This window comes from Mastomys coucha, unplaced genomic scaffold (genome assembly GCF_008632895.1).
Source record: "Mastomys coucha isolate ucsf_1 unplaced genomic scaffold, UCSF_Mcou_1 pScaffold16, whole genome shotgun sequence".
Taxonomy (NCBI): Eukaryota; Metazoa; Chordata; class Mammalia; order Rodentia; family Muridae; genus Mastomys; species Mastomys coucha.
In genome coordinates this window covers 63,529,793-63,547,343 of record NW_022196898.1, presented here as the reverse complement: position 1 = coordinate 63,547,343, position 17,551 = coordinate 63,529,793, and the positions used below count along the sequence as shown (strand labels likewise).

The following is a 17,551-nucleotide window of genomic DNA, read 5'->3' as shown; positions in this document are numbered from 1 at the left end:
CATGCACAGAACAAAGAGTTGTCTCCCTTTCTCTGACTTCGTTTCTGGTTTTCTACCCTTTCCAACTTTTTTTTTTTAACCTTTTTGTAATGGGCTTTAGTGTTTAATGAATATTGATTTTGCTTGCCTGCTCTGCAAACTTTTTCTTGGCCATCTTTCTCTTATCTTTTTTCATCATATGTACCTAAAATTCACGGGCTGATTGACAGCCATGGGTCCTCTGTACCCCTTGTGTTGTGCATTAAACCGTATAGTGAAAGTGTTCATTGACTACTTGGTGGTAGTAAACACTGCTTGCAGCAGCAGCAATGCTGGCACCTCCCAACAGTGACAGGTACTGTGACAGGAATTAATGGATCAGTTACCACAGGGTGGGACTTCAATAAAGAAACCAGATCTGTTTTCTTTCCTATTATTAATAGTAGTAGTAGTTAGTAGTAGTAGTAGTAGTAGTAGTAGTAGTAGTAGTAGTAGTCATTTTTGTTGTTGTTGGTCTGGGGATGCTAAGTAAACATTGAATTGTGTCCTCAGTTCTTGATTTTTCTTGCTGTCTCACTAAGTAGCCCAGGCTAGCCTTGAAGTTGCTCTCTAGCTAGGGCAGCTTCAGAGTTGTAATCCTCTTGTCCCTGCTTCTGCTTCTGGAGCACTGGGATGACAGGTATGTCATGATAACCTGTTATACTGTTCTTCTAGATTACAATTTAGTCATGTTTAGTTACATTTCATTTAATTCTGTAGTTTCTTTCACAGAAAAGTAAAATGGATTTACATGACTTCATTTTACAATTTAAAAATTTTTTGTATGTGTGGGTGTTTTGCCTGCATGTGTGTGTCTATGCACCATGTATGTGTCTGTGTCAGCAGAGGCCACAAGAAGGCCTCTGGAACTAGAATTACAGATAGTTGTGAGTTGCCATGTGGATGCCGACTGAACATGGAACCTCTGGTGCTCTTAATCTCTGGGCCACCTCTCTAGCTCCTCCTTTCATTTTAAAGTGATAAAGATTAACATGTTCAGTGAGAAAAGTCAAACAAAAACATGTCTACGGCTTTGGCCCATAGAAAATACAAGTAAAACAACACTTTCTATAGTCATAGTCCTGATTGTTTTTCTAACTGTAACTTGTTTGCACAATGAATATTGCTTGGTGATAGCCCAAGCCTGCAGTACCCGGCTAACTTTTGGAGTGGAGGCAGGGGCATTGAACTTAGAAGGGGTAAAATAACTAACTACCTTTCCCGTTCAAGAAGTGGCGGACTCCTAATGCTGTGGACTTCTGGGATAGCTGCTATGCTCGTGTGATTCAGCTCTAGATTCTTTGTATCAGGGAGTAGGTCACTTGCCAAAAGATTTCTTGGAAATTTGGCTTTCTCTTTACTTTGAAAGAAATTGAAATGAACACTAGGACCTGGAGAACCAAGCTGCCCATCTCTACTGGAACAGGTGGATACAGCAAATGACTTCTCAAATGGCTTCTTTATCTTTGCTGTTGGATGGAGCTTTGGTGGAAAGCTGTTATCCCCTGGAGGGACTGATACCAGTTTGAGTAATTAACTCATGATTATGCAAAGATAATTTATCTAGCCCCTTTGTTTCTGTCTTTCCTTTTCATTGCCTTGGGCTACTCATTCCTTATTACCAGCTTCCCCACGTTAGGACTGGGGTAATGAAAATGGCAGGCAATAAAAGGAGCCCAACTGTTTGCCCATTTAACTTGCATTAGCAATTTTGTTTAAAAAGAAAAGATATTATACAATATGTTTGTGCAATATATTTTATTTTCTATTAAGATTACACATAAGAAGTTTTCAGAATAGTTAATTCCTCAGTCATTTCAGAGCCATCTGGACTGAGTTAATCAAGTCATATCCTTGTAGTAAATCAGAATAATTTATAGTAACAGCCTTTTAGTATGAGGATTCTTTTCTCATACACTCACACAGGATCGTGACAACAGTGCCTCCTCTAGAGTAGCGGATTGCTAACTGCTTGTTAAGTATTAGATAATACATATAAAACTCCTGCAAATTGGTAGTGCTGATTTAATAAATACTGTTTCACAGTGAGGAAAACTGAGCTTTGGTTTTAATGTATAGGAAAAGATCATATAAATGCTACATTCTTTTCCATGAGTCTGTTAGCCAAAGTAGTAACCAGCTCATTTTTCTGTAAGTAACAAAAGTTGTAGCTTGCTGTAGGAAGGCTTTGGGGAGAGGCAAAAGGTTGTTTTTTGCTCTGGCAACCTAGTCTACCTAGTGTCCTAAAGCTAGCTAAATCCCAAATCCTAAAGCTATCTCATGAAGGTTCTGGGAGTCGGGAATGTAAGAGGACAAATATGTTTCTCATGGAGAGGTTACATTACAGTAGAACAGAAATAACAAACACATTGAATAAGTAATCTTTATGATGGGAAGAGACAGTGTAGGTGCTTCCAGAGTGTAGTGCCCATACGCTGACTTGACAGTGTGTGGGTGTTTGGGTAAGGGTGACAGAGGAGAAGGCTGGGCTGTCTGAAAAATCTGCCTCCTCTTAAACAGTATACCTGTGTTTCCTCTATGGTATTGCCATCCGACAAGTGGTATTTTCTTCTTTTTCATTCCCTTTTCCTCTCCAGGCCCCTGGTAGAACATGAATTCTGTGAAAACAAGGCAGTTTTCTAAAATGTCCTCTCCCCTGTCTTCGTAGTCTTAGGTGAGAGATGCTTGCTTGGAAGCAAGAAATACAAAAAGAAATAGTAGTGGTGGGTTCAGAGGGGAATAAATTGTATAACAGCTGTCCTCAGCCCTCACTGATAGCTGGATATGGTGTGATGGGAATGTCCTGTGACCATCGTAAGGAGCATAGCTCACAGGAGGGCAGTATAGCTAAGGGAGTAAATAAAAGGAGGAGTAAAACTGACCCAACTGGAGGGCAGGAGCTAGACTCCATGACATCACGGTGCCATGGGAGGACTAAGGGAGATCAACTGGTGAACAGTGAGGGGCATCCAGGGGGACTTGCCATCCTAGTGATACTGAGAATGACAGAGCTGTGGCATTGACAAAATGTAGACAGGAGCTGATTGTAGCTAGGGTAGGTTCCAAATGATGGAGATGACGTAAAGTGGTCAAGTTCTGGGCTTGGATAATTATTTCGGAGGGAAAACCACCAAGTTTTGTAAGTAGGTTGGGTACTGGATGTGAGAAACAGAAAGATCTTCAGAAAGAGCAGTACTCACTAGAGGTCAGCAGGTTTGATGACCCTGTGCTGCTTCTTAGCTACCCCCAAGCCCCAGTAGAACTGTCACGAAGATGCAAGTTCCCAGCTGGACATGTAAACATGGAGGTGTGAATCCATGCAAAGGTTGACTTACAGTCTGGCTGCAGGGATAGTAGAGAACAAGTGTAGACTGTGAAGACTAAGCCTGTCTCACGCCAGTGTCTATTGCTTAGTGATGGAAGAAACCGGGAAGGAGACTGACAGTTTGACACGTGACCACCAGTGAACATTCTCTAGAAGCATCTCGGGGAAGTGTTTGGCACTGGGAGGCTGGTACTGTGTAGTATTTCTGCTAATCAGGGCTGAGAGCTGTCTGTGGAACACTAGGAACAAGTTGGAAGTTGCTTGGCAGGTAGTTGTTGAAGGTGGGGAGAGGTATTGAGGGTTGGCTAGCTATAAGAACAAAGGAGCTAGAGCCAGTGAAGATGAGCAGGTTTGGTGAAGCATGGCTGTCCAGAAGAGCAAGTACATTGAGACCACCAGGCAGGCAGGGAGAACGTAAAGTTGGTTTTTGTCTTTTTTTTTTTTTTACAGTAAAAGAAATTACAGTGTGTTTGAACACTAATATAAATGGCCTAGTTGAGAGAATAAAACTGATAACATAGAAGAAATAGGGTGCAATTTAGACAGCAGTGTCCTTGAGTAGCCAGCTCAAGCCCCAGACTGAAGGAATGGGAGTGTAAAATAAGTAACCAGTTGTCAGTTGTTTTTTTAGTTGTTTCAGTTGTCAGTATTTACTTTCAAACAAGTGCAAGTGTTGCCACAGGATGATTTAGCCTGTGGTGAGCTGGTTTGAATGGATGGCTGCCTAATCCGGCACTGCCGTGTCCTCTACAGTGTCGGCACATAGATAACCCCATCTAACAGCACATACACAGGGCATGTGGATAATGACATGGATTTCGTTTCCCTGTAGTGGTTTGACAACTTACAATGAAAATGGATCACTTTCTTAGAAGCAGAAGACAAAAATAACTCCATTTTAAAAGACAAATGTGATGTTGTTTGCTTTCCTACCGCTTTTCTAGAATGTTCATCTGTTTCAGGTTTTCAGGTTTGATATTCTAATTTTTCTTTCTAACTTTCCAGGCTGGAGTAAGACAGCTTTATGTACAGATTGACTTTGCGGCAATGTAGTCAAAGAAATGAAACTGATTGAGGACCAAACTTTCCCAGTACTGTGCAATCCAAAGCACCGTACTACCCGCCCAGTGCTCTGAAAGAGACCTGACCACTACACTCGGAAGCACGAAGGAGGCAGGTAGAGTCCGCCGCGTGCTCTGGGTCATAGCCGGATCCTGCCAGACTCGCCTGTGTGCTTTCCCTTCAAGCCATTCTGACTGCTGAGGGTTCTGGGTGCGTTCTAGGGTATTGGGTTATCTTATTCCCCGCTGGGGGTTCTTGCTGATCACCTTCACCCCATCCTTCTCATCCCACCCAGCCAGTGAGAAATTCAGACTGGGGGCCTTCAACCTTCTGAATGTCTTCAGTAACGCTGCTGGAAACCACTGCTTTTATTTCCATAAAACCAGTGTTGTCTTTACAAAAAGAAGTCTGGTTTCTATGTAATGTCACAGTTGTTGACGTTCTTCAGTATAATCATATGTTTGTAAAAATTGTTTGTACCTTGCAAACTTACGAACCAAACCATATTGGGTTTTCAAAGTGCCTTTGTATCAGAAATGTATTTGCCAGCATAGAAATGTACCATCAAAGGTCATGTGTATGTTTTTTTTAAATGGGTATTCTGTAATTTGTACAAAATAAGACTTGCTAGTAACATACATAATTGTCTTTGTGTATTTCCAACATAGAGTTAAATATATTAAATTTTTGGTCTTGTGAAAAATGACATTATTTTGCTTTATAAAAAATCTAGTTATCACATTAAGTTACCTTGTAGCCTATTTTCAAAAATGCAAATACATTAGAAAAACTTATTTAGACATAAACCATCTGCTGCATCACAGATTTCTATGAAAATCTTCACCCGTCTGTGGTAAATTTTCCGATAGCTCTCCTTGCCTGTTTAGATTTTGTTAATGTCAAGAACGAGCGCCTTGGGCAGCAGAAAGAGTGGTGCCAGGGCTGTCTTACATCTTTGTAGCCCCCCAGGGCCAACTAGCACAGTGTGGCTCTCTGGTTTTGTTTGCACAAATACAAGTTACTTCCAGAAAGTCTAGGACAGCATTTGATTGAGGATGAACTTATTACTAGAGAGCAATTTGGTGACAAAAAATCCTTCCTCACACAGGCCTCTTAAAATAGTTGATTTTCCAGGGTCCTAAGTATATAAGAAGTGTAATTGTGACTAGTATGGGGATCCACACTTTTAACTCCAGCACTCAGGAGGCAAAGTCAAGGGATCTCTGTGAGTTCAAGGCCACCCTCATCTACATAGCGAGTTCCAGGACAGCCAGGGCTGCACACAGAGTCCCTGTCGTAAATTACAAATAAATTGCAATTTGAAATGACAGGTGTTTAACACTCAAGTATTCTTGGTGTTTTCTGAGGATAAGCAACTTGGGTGAACATTTTCATACTGTACTTCACTTATCCCAATAAATATTTACTTTAGTTTAAGCAAATTGATTTTGTTAGCAAAAATTTCCAAACCTTGTCATGAAAAAATATTAAGATCAATGGCAGACACTGCATCAGGAAAGTGGCAGAATTTACTGTTGATATGTGCCTGAGTTTTCAAGTACCTTCCTCCTGTTTCTGACCAACAATCTATGCATTAGGAGAGCTAGTCCACACTCAGCAGCCACACAATGTCCCTGGCGCCCTTTGTGTACATCAAGCGACAATTTCAAAGCCTACTTGCTCTCTGTTAGGCAGTTCTAACGCGGAGAATCCCTGCAGTAGATTGTGTTGGATGGAAACAAGTGCTGTAGTCTTTCGGGAGGGCAAGTGCAAACGGGCTCGTCCTGAGGCTGTCCCTGCTTTTTCATCTCCGTTCGATATACCCCAGGATAGTCTGCAGCTTGGGGGATACTGCTGAAAATGAAGGTCCAGATAAAGGCTGAGCTTCTCGATGTGAGGGAGCTGTTACAAGCCAGTCCCGGCAACTGTCAACGTTCTGTGCGTGGCGTCAACTGTGCTGTCTCTAAAATTTACCAAATCTGCTTTCCACTGGGCTCTTAGTTCTAAGTGAAGTTTTTGTCAAAATGCGTCATTCTGTTTCATGAGGCCCTCAGTGCACAAATCCATGAGCGTTGCTGCTTCCTTTGATGAGCCATTGAGTATGTTTGATGTGAAACTAATTTTGCACTTTGTTCCAAGAGCTTGCCATTCATCAGGTTGGCTTTGACATTTTTTGATTAATTAAATGTTGGCATACCTGTATGTATTTTTCTTTTAAACAAAAATGTGAACAGAAACACTTTTCACAGGAGAAAAATAAAGCTTCTCTTTTAGTATTCTCAATACAGATATATTACTAGCAGGTGGTTTTACTAAGAAAAACTGGTTATGGTAATAAAATAAATTTCAAATACTCCTACATTAGGCTAATATTATTACCAAACAAGAAGCCAATCTGAGTGTACAGTTGCCAGTCTATGAATAACCAAAGTTTTTTTTTTTTTCCTCTGAATAAGAAACCTACATTGTTCAGGGAAAGTTTACCCTACCAGATAAGCATCCCCAACTACATCTATTTTTAAAACTCCATTGTACTACTTGATGAAGAACTGACTTAAGTCCAGCTTCCTCCTTCCGAAGCTGTCTGTCTGTCTTTCTGAAGGACATGCATAGGCTAGTTTTCCCTCTCTGTCACCACCCTCTTCTTTAGTGGCGGCATAAGAACACAGATGTCATCTTGATTTCTCCTTATCTAAATACTTAAGAGCCTACAAATATGTACCAGGAACCAAAGTACTGTGATGTCAGTGTGCCTCTATAGAGCAGCAGCCAAAGAGCTAGCGCACAGTGTAGCCGATCAGAACTGTCAGGGTTTTACAGATGGCAAACACAGGGACCGTCCTGGGAAGGATGCTGGGGTCTAAGAGTGCCACATTGCTTGAGATAGAGCTTCACACCTAAGCAAAGACTGCTGGGAGCACTCTGCTTCTACCTCTCAACTTCACATGAGAGACTGTAAGAGATCGGAGATGGCTGGTGGCAAAGCCAAGGCTCAGATGTGAACATCCAGTCGCGAGTTCTCTACACTGTACTGTGCTGCTCCCCTGTGTGCCACTGCCATTCTGTAAATGTGACTAAATGTGGCTTGTAAATAAAGAACTCTGACCTCTGTAGTTTTGGTTTATTAAGGCACTTTCTATATATAATGTTGTCTCATTTCTCTTGTATAGAGTTTAGATTATTTCCAAAGTATTGTGGAATAGAGTATAGTAATTAAGTTTTTTTTCTTCCAAAACCAGTTCTTGACTTGAAGAAAGAAAAAAAAAATGTTCTCTAGATACTTTGAACTTGGGAGTAAATTTTTATTAATTGCCCCCGTTTGGTCCATTTCATACTGGCTTCCTTTCCTAGTTTTGCTTAGATGCTGTAAACTGGTTCCTTTTGAATATCAGGCTGGGTCACAGGTCAGTGCCATTTCAGCCCTGCCTGACCCACTTTTTCAGTCACTGGACAGTATTTTTACTTTAAAATTTTTTCAGAGCTGTGCAAAGTGAGGTAGTAAGTGTATGGAACATGTCTTTTAACTTCAGCCAGAAAAATTTTTGAAGTCATAATCAGAACTGCAAATACTAGGCCATTGCTTTTGACTCTATAAATGCATTACCTTGGCCAAGTTAAGCTTTTGCTTTTCTTTCTACAAGAAGTCACCATTGTTGAAACACAGTATCTCCCAGTTCATAAGAATTTTAGCAAGAGGTGCAGGGGTGAGGTTTTTTTTTATTCTCTGAAGAACATTTATTTCAAGTTCCATGAAACATTTTTAAGATATGATTTCCAAAGGCCACCTTAATGATTCAGGTCTAACTTAGAATCAAGACAAAGAGTGAAAGAGATTGTATATCACGGAGTGTTTGCAGACATGGAACAGAGGTGTAGCAGCTCCATTTAAAGGTCAAATAGGTGGGGCTTTATCAATGAGCTCATCTTTGGTGTATATTTAGCCATTTCCTAAGTGCAGATAACACAGAAAACAAGGTAGGTCTCCTGTGCTAAATATTTATGTATCCAGGTACTTAAGTGGCCTCGCTCATTTTCTCACGTTTTTATAAAAAAGAATTTTGCATGATATTTATAATTGATAGCATCTTAAAATCTAGTTTGTGATCCTCCTAGCATGAGGAAGGAATCCTTATCTGGGGAAGGTCTGTGGTACAGTAGCAATTCAGTCTTCTCTGATGACGGCGTTTTTAAAAGCCAGTCAGCAACACTTTGAAGATGCAAGAGGGCTGTCGCTGATCTGGGTAGACCTGTCAGCAGACGCTAGTGATGCCATTGCTACAGGGATATTTACAAACTGCCTCCAGCCTGTTTCTTCCTGCGCTCTTAAGATGTCTGCTTTGTAACTTGGTCTTGGATCCAAACCCATGCTAGGGGAAATGGCTCTAGCGCTCCTTACATACCCTCTAAAAGGCAATTAGGAGAAAGTTTCATTGGAAGTCATGGTGGAGTTGTTCACTGACTGACGCTAAAGATAGCATCTTCTGTGACAGCACGGAGAACATGGTGCCTGCCCTCAAGACCATCATTGGGGGAATCGTCTGCCAAGAAGCACAGATCGATGTCCAGGTTTAAATAGTGTCTGACTTACAACACCGCGCTTTACTTAAACCTCGTCAATAGAAGAAATCTATTTCATAAGTAGAAGCTTGTGCCTTCCCACAGCCTTGAACACGAATGTGTAATTCTGATTATGACGCTGGAAAGCATGGTTACATAGGCTTTTGTACCCCAACTCACCGCGGTATGTTATTAACATGCTCATGAAATAGTTACCAGGGACTCTCTTGGTAGAGAGTAGCAGACCCAGACTGAAGCTGGGACTCACTGCAGGAAGCACCTCCATAGTTCTGGCATTTCTGTACAGACAGGATTTCTGTTCACTCTGTCCTTTCCCCCCAGGTACTGAGTTACTCCATCTGTTTTCCACCTTTCATGTTGTTGGGACTTGGCACAACCGAGCCCGTGCACTGTGACCTTCTGGACTGTGTACAGCTGTGCTGGGGATTGTTTCTGGAGAATTGCCATTTGCTGTTTCTTTAAGGACTGTCTATTCTCCCTGGATAATTTGTCATTCAAAACTTTCAGAAGTATTTCTTGAAGGTGCTTCTAATGAAAACACCATGGGTATTCCATGACTTAAATTCCCTCAAATACACTTCCCTTTTTTTTCTGTCTTGCTTCCCTTCAAATATGTTTTCTATATTTTCTCCCCTAATTTGGAAACAATGTGGCTGAACATTTTTCCCAATCCTGTCTTCCTGAATACCCGCTTAGCACTTCACTTCCCTGCCTGTAATGGTTGAAAACGTATGGCCAGCCAATTCTGGACATGGGGTTGGTTCCTTGTTGAAGATGATGCATCAAAACATTTCTAAAAATGTTTCCCGGCAAGGCTAGGTGGGAATGTCACTGTAAGACCTGGATGGTTTGAAAATGCTGCCATGAATAGTTAGGACTGGCCTACGTGCACTACAGTGGACCCACGATGTATCTTTCGCCTTTTCTACTTGTACACATTGACATATGTATTTTGTTTAACTGAAGTGTATTTTAAAATGATCATAAGCAGCTGTATTGAAATTTTGTTTTTAATTAAACTTCTGTGTAACAGTCTTCCTGAGTCATGTCTCTGAATTGAATGGACAAAAAAATAAATAAATAAACAAAAAACAAAAACCACTTGCAGAGTTTTCAGGAGAGAGATGCTAAAATGTCCTTCTGTTGCCCAGTGCCTCTTCCTTTAGCTCAAATCCATTTAGGGTATGTTCCTTTTTTGAGATTCCCACTAGCATTGAGTTGTTCTTACCACACCCTCTACGGATGACCTCATGTGGCATGAAGCTGATCCTGTATATGTATGACACCAGGTATGACGGTATATATCTTTAATCTCAATACCAAGGAGGTATATAGGCAGGTGGATTTATGTGAGTTTGAGGCCAGTCAAATATAAATAAATAACTTTTAAGATGAAAAAAATTCTCCTCCAGAAAAATCTCATGCCACCTTGTGCCTGGAATCCTATCAGGACAGCTTCAATTATCCATCTTGCCTGTCTTGTAACTAACTACAGCCTGTAGCTACTTTGTTGGTCAGAGTTTTGTACATACATGTTTTGCCAACATACAAAGTCACAACAGAAATAAAACCCTCCCATCCAAATTGCTCCAGAGTGACTGCTTTATTCAGAATTCCTTATAAAATCCTTGAAATTGAAACATCACCACCTCTACTTCCTCAGCCTCCAATCACAGAGTCCTTCCCTTCCATTGCAATCTTATGAAATCACCTTTTCCTTTCTAGGAATACTCCTGGGTTCCCAGACTTGACTGAAACCAGGATCACATGTGAGTATCGCCCATCTTCCCGCATGGTCCACGCCTAGCTTTGCCACATCCGCTTCAGCTCCTCCCACCCACAGAGAAGACCTGGGCTGGGACCATGAGGAATCTGCTGGGCTGGCCTTCCACTTGCTCTACAGCCCTCCTGCCCACCTTGCTGGCTCTGCTGATCACTGCATGGTGACTGGCTAGGTCAGAGAATGCTGGCCTTTGTTCTGTGTCCTAGAATCAGCCTCTGAGTCAAAGTCCACAGTGGCCTGTCAAGTTGCCACCACCTTTTCATCTCTCACACAGGTTGACACAAGTCCTTTACTACAGTTCAGTGCCGGAGCAATCTTGCTTTTAAAGGCGTCTGCTCCCTTCCCCAGAAGCCTGCCTGTGTTACACTGGCTGTCCAGGCGAGCTTCCCCGTGCACTTGAAGGCAGTCTTGAGCTCAGAATGTTGGTTTTTTTCCTTGCTGCCCCCCCTCTACGTTTTTTGGTTCTTCTCTGGAAATAATCATTATTACTCTCTTGTTTTAAACTCTGAATCTACATTCTTGGCTTGATTTTTTTAGGGGGTAGGGGTTAAAAATCGCTGGTATATAGTACTGCCACAACACAACTTCCTATGAACTCTAGGATTTTTTTTTAATAGGTGGCTGCCCTGGAACTCACTATGTAGACCAGGCTGGCCTCATAGGGATCCACCTGCCTCTGCCTCTGCCTCTGCCTCTGCCTTCTGACTGTACCAGGTCCGGCTAAGGGTTTGTTTATGTATACAAGTGCTCTGCTTACACGCCAGAAGGGGGCACTGAACCCCTTTATAGATAGCTATAAGCAAAATGTGGCCCCTGGGATTTCAACTCAGAACCTTTAGAAGAGTAGAGCAGCCAATGCTCTTAACCACTGAGCTACTTCTCCAACCCCTGTGGAAACTTAAATGTTTGTGTTTTCTAATTTTGTCATATTTCTCGCAGTGTAGCAATAAACAAGCTTTTCATCTAGACTGGAGACACAATGAAGATGGAGAAGCAAACATAAAACAGATGTAACCAATACCAGCAATTTACTATTTTGCATTCTATTCAAGGGAAAAATTGAAAATTAACATTTTGATGGTTCTTTTGAACATTGTCAGTTCGACTAGCCCTATCTCCAAGCTTTAAAAAAAAAAAAATTTACCAGTGAGGCTGGAGAGATGATTCAGTGGCCAAGAGTGGCTGTTCTTCCAAAGGTTCAAAGCTCAATTCCCCACACCCAGCTCACAACCACAAGTAACTTCAGTCTAGGGGAATCTGGTGTCCTCTTCTGGCCACCATGGGTACTACATGCATGTAGTACACTGACATGCGTGCTAGAAAACAACCATACACATTCAAATAATATTTTAAAGTCTACCATGAAATTCATGCTTGCCTGTGTCACCAACATTGAAATAGACGGCTATGTCTAGGATCCTGGTGAATGCGTATCTCTAGAAGGCATAAAGCCCAGCATAATAGGAAGCCAAAATTTATTGATTAAAAAAGAAAAAAGAAAAAAGCTGAAGAGATAGTTTGGTGGATAAAAGGTTTGGTGGACAAGCATGCTGTTATGAGTTCAGATCTCGGGATCCACGTAAAAACCTGCACATGGCCACACTGGTGGCTATAATGTCAGCACAGATGAGGATCGCTGGGGTTCATTAACCACCAACCTAGCTTCAAGCTCAGTGAGAGACTGTCTCAAAGGAATAAGCCAGAGACACCCAATGTGAGCATATACCATACATACATACATACATACATACATACACCCAACACAAAAAATGTTTTAATAGGAAATTAAAATCTTTGAAAGTAGTATTGAATGAATTACTAAGATAAACCTTGTTTTGCTTGTAAGTCAGCTATTGGTAAACTTAAAAGGTTAAAAATAAGACAATACAAATCTAAAAGCATTCCAAATGCTATTTCCTGAATTTGGCAAGGAATATTACCTTTTTAAAGTATAACATGTTATAAATAGAATCATATTTCCATGTAAGCACAGATAACAGTTTCATGGCAATTATAATTACAACTTTCCTGTTTTGTTTTGTTTTTTTAACTTTTAGAAATGTGATCATCTAAGTTTATAAGTAAAATAGGGACAATCTGATAGCCTCGCGTCCTCGCGTCCTCACCCTAGGCAGTGAGCTAGCTCACCATGTCCAACTTTACAGGAATACTCTACGACACGCTACTTCCCGTTGATGAGTAATTAGTATAGAGGTCACATTAGCTTAGGAAGACTCCAAAAGGCAGAGCTAACACATCCGCAGTCCTGTTAGCTTGAGACTGTCAGACGTAGCACTGTGGTGACCGATAGCCAGCAGCTACGGAAACCAACAGAAGCAGCAACTCCTGGAAAGGACAGATTTTCTTTGGAAAAGCTAAGGCTTCAACAAGACAAATAATCTCTCTCTCTTCTTCATGGATGAGGTCCCACTCAAGAAATTATGAATGAAAGAGTAGTGAGACAGCGAAAGGAGCCCATGGTACTGTGGGGTAGGGGAAGTCTGAGGGACGCAGAAGCCCAGGAGAACCATGTGAATAATTTATGAACCCCAAGGATCACCTTCAAATCATTAACGCTTTGATGTTGATCCTACTTAGCAAACTAAAAAAGCCCCATCTACTCCCCACATTCCAGACTAAGTAGAACAAACTACACCGGCCAGGCCTGCAGCCTTTGACCAGTGTACAGCAGAGACGGACAAGCACTCACCCTGCCCTTCACCACATGGCTTGCTTATGAGAACAGAAAGGCTGACTTCACTGTAGTGTTTTAGAGGACTTAGGACCTAACAGATAATATTCAGAATGTCCGATTTGAATCCCAGGTGAGTTGACCAAGTGCTTGTAACAACATGAACATTGGAGTAAGCTAATAAAGATCTTGATGTAACCACTATGAAAATGCACAATTACACAATAACAAATAACCCTGCAACAAAGACTAATGTAAGAAATCGGAGGTTAGGGCTGGAGGGCTACTGGCTAGTGGCTAACAGCTACTGTTCTTCAAGAGGGCCCAGGACTGGTTCCTATAGGATGGCTTCAGAGTGGTCTGTACCTCCAGTTCCAGGGGATCCAACATCCTTTTCTGTCCCTGTGGTCTCCTACAGATAACTCACACAGTTGTACACACATGCACATTAAAAAAAAAATCTTTAAAAAAATGAAAATTCAGGACAATAAATATTTAAAAGCATATAAAATGAACTCAATAGCAGTATAGAAGAAGCAAGAGTCAATAACTGTGACGACAGATCAGGAGGAATTACCCATTCAGAACACATAAACCACTTCAAGAATGAAACAATAGAAACAGAACAGAGCTCAGCGACTGTGGGACAAGCAATGTCCGTCACTCCTATTATCAGATTCATCAGAGATCAAAAAAGATAAAGCATTCAGTGCAAAAAGATCATTTGAAGAATGGCTGTATACTTCCCACATGGGATAAACTCCAAACTATCCCCGCCATACGGAAGACTTGCAGTCAAAATCTCACAGGCATCACTGCGAGTACCAATAGGGTCATGTTAGCCTGTCTGCGAAAAGCAAAGGAACTAGAAAACTAAAACAGCTTCAAAAAAAAAAAAGAAGGGGAAGTACACTACCTCTTTTTAACTTTTGACCCAAAACTAAAAAGGTCAAGAGGGTGGGGTACTGTGCTGCCTCTCTCCAAAAGCCAATGGGCACACAGGAACTAAGTTGAAGTTGCATTTTACTACAATCCGTGATCTGAGAAGGTGGCAGATCACATCCTTTATAAACAACCTTACACCTAGTCTTCAGCTAGCAGTGTTTGAGGAAAGGGAAGACAGAGACAGTCAATAATCACTCCAGAGCTGTCTTGCAAGAGACAAGCAGCAAGAATTTACATGTGATAGTGTAAGAATGCAGCAAGAAAATGCCAGTTTGGAAGTTATTTGGGCAGTGTTAAGTCACTCTTGTCATTGCTTGAGTAGGCAATGTGAAGGAGGGAGGTGTTCTATCTGGCTTACAGTTCAGGGCATACAGTCCATCATGGTGTGGTGGCACTGCGGCAGAACCTGCTCCCCATCCTTGGCGGCAGGAGGCAGGTTGCTGACCTCTTGGTAGATTGGAAAAAGAGAAAGGAAAATTCTGGTGTTGGAGTATTCATCTTTCTCCTTTTCCCATTTTTGTTCAGTCTTGAACTCAGGTTTATGGTACCGTCTGTATTCAGGGTAGGGTTCCCTCCCTCACTGGATCTTCTGTAAATACCCTCAGACACATCCGATGCCCTAGGTATTTCTTAATGCAACCAGACTGATAATCAAAATAAAAAATGGATGAATTTTTCAGAACTGCGTAAATACATGCAATGTACTTGATCAAATTTGACTCTCACTACGACCTTCAGCTCATTGTGGATATTCCCCACATCCCCTTCCCAGCTTGACTTTGTTTGTTTGCTTCTTTTATAACCCAGAGTCTACTTTGCATGGTATGTCATTCCTACTGGAGCATGGGCAGTAGGAATACTATTTCACCACCAGGGACTACACTCCTAAATAAATTTAGTCTCCCTCCTCTAGTAGTCCATGACTATCTGATCACTCTTAAGCTAGGGTGAGGGCGTTATGTGCTCCTTCCCCGTCCATGTTGGGAGGTTGACCACAGCTGCCACAAACTCAAAGGTCCAGTGCTTATGTCTAAAAGACAGTTCTACTCTGATCCTTTCCTATCTCTGGCTCTTTGAATAATATTTTTGTTCCCTCTCTACATTCCCTGAGCCTTGGCAGGGAGGAAGTGTAATACAAATGTCCCATGTATGGCTGAGAGCTCCACACATGTGTCTTCGCATTTTGGCCAGTGGTGAATCTCTGTATTTACCATGCATTACAAAAAGGACTTTCCTCTGGTGAGACCTGAGAGTTACCCTTGTTTACGGGTGTTGAGAATGTAATTTAATATTGTATCAATTTAGCAAATAGTGGTAGATTAACTCCTGGAATGTATGAGCTTCTCAGACCTGATTCTCCTGTGGAGCAGGCCTTAAATCCAATCAGAAAGTGATTGTTTATCCCTATAATATACATGCCACTATTGCACTGACAAACATATCTTGCTAGGCCAATAAACAGGTAGTTTCCTACAGAAGTAAAGTACTACTACCATCTGAACCAGATACCCATTCTTGGGTATCTCTTCTAGAACAACCATACAAAAGCTTCTATGTGAATGCTTTAACAATTATCATTATTACTAAAAAGTATGTTGTAGAACTCAAATATCTCTTAGATGATCACTGGATAAACAAATTGCAGTCTCTCTATAGAGGAAAACTCATTACTAAGCAGTAAAAAAGGAACAACGCTTGATACCTGGGACAGTTTGCATGAATTTCAAGAACGCCGAGCTTATGGAAGCCAGCCTCATATTTTTGACATTCTCAAAAATGCAAAACTCTTGAACAAGAATAGATCACTGGTTTCAAACAGTTAGGGTAAAGGGTAAATGGACAGAGAGAAATGATTCTTGATGACAGCACTGTTACTATCAATACTATAAGGCATTGCACCAAATCATTATGTTGATACATTTACACCTAGCTACGGTGAAACAGAGTGGTAAATACTTGCCTAGCACATACAAGGCCAAAGCTGCATAATCAAACATCCTTTGCCCCAGCACTGCAAAAGCAAGATGGAGACCAAACTTGAAGACAACCAAAACCAATGAAGAGCCCAACTACTAAACTCATATACCTTTCTAATATCTCTATTTTAATCCTGGGATTTCAGGACAGTAGACTCCAACACTGATCATCTCTTCATATTGGTGAAGTTTTCATTTTTCAACTCGTTTATATTGAGGTTAAATTACATGCAGATTTGCCAAGTTGAGAAACAAACAAACCTAAATTTTAACTTCAAATTACACTGGGTAAGCTCCAACCCCACAAGCATTTTTGCTTGCTTTCCAACTAACTGTGACCTTTGTCAGGTTTAACTGACAGTTATGAATTTCCTCCTTATTTTGCTTATAGTTCATTGAGTATATTGGATCAATGTATTGATGTTTACTAAATGAGGAAATTTTGGCTGTCATTTCCATTTCCTCCTGCTCTGCTCTGCTCACTCTCTCGCTCTCCTTGCTCTCACATTCTCATTACCTACATGCTTTTTAAAACTGGTTGACACTGGAGCTGCTGAGATGGGTAACCAGGTAAAAGTGCTTGCTGCCCAACTTAACAATCTGAGTTCAGTCCCCACAACCTGCTTCTAGAAGCTGTCCTCTGACCTGCAAACAGGCACTGGCACATGCCACATGTGTATTACGCATGCACTTGCACACACATTCAGTCATTTTCTGTCCACTGAAGTGTGGAGATTTTAAAAACTGACTTGATCTTTGCCCCATGACATTACAATTCTGATTAATGTTTTATTCTATTTTAGTCTTCTTCCTGAGGTTGAACAATTTTTCTTCCTCTGTACTTTGGCCAATTTGGATTTTTCTTTTTGTTCTTGGATGGCATTACTTATTATATGCATTCATAAAAACACCCTTGTTTTCTATCCATGCACAGTTCTAAAGTGCCAAAGTCTAGGTTACGTTAACACCTGTTACCCAGCATTCTTCCTTTTTAGTCATAAAGCCGTATCTTATATTCTGTTCTAAGGCTATTATTGATATTATACTAAGTTTGTCACCATTTTCTGAACCATCTTAAACTTCGTTCTAATAGACATTAAACTATTGCTTTTTACCTTCACCCTGTGGAGGCTTCACTTCACATCATATGAAACACTTTGTCCTTAATAGAG

General features: G+C 41.1%; 1 protein-coding gene across 1 annotated transcript in view; it reads left to right on the top strand.

Moving 5' to 3' along the window:
- The window catches only part of Slc30a7 (solute carrier family 30 member 7), a 67,680-nt gene extending 57,662 nt beyond the window's left edge, over positions 1-10,018 (top strand). Inside the window, exon 11 of the mRNA XM_031375250.1 lies at positions 4,349-10,018. Coding sequence (XP_031231110.1) covers positions 4,349-4,396 — 48 coding nt within the window. The 3' untranslated portion in view covers positions 4,397-10,018. The remainder of the gene's footprint in view (positions 1-4,348) is intronic.
- Positions 10,019-17,551: the final 7,533 nt, after the last annotated feature.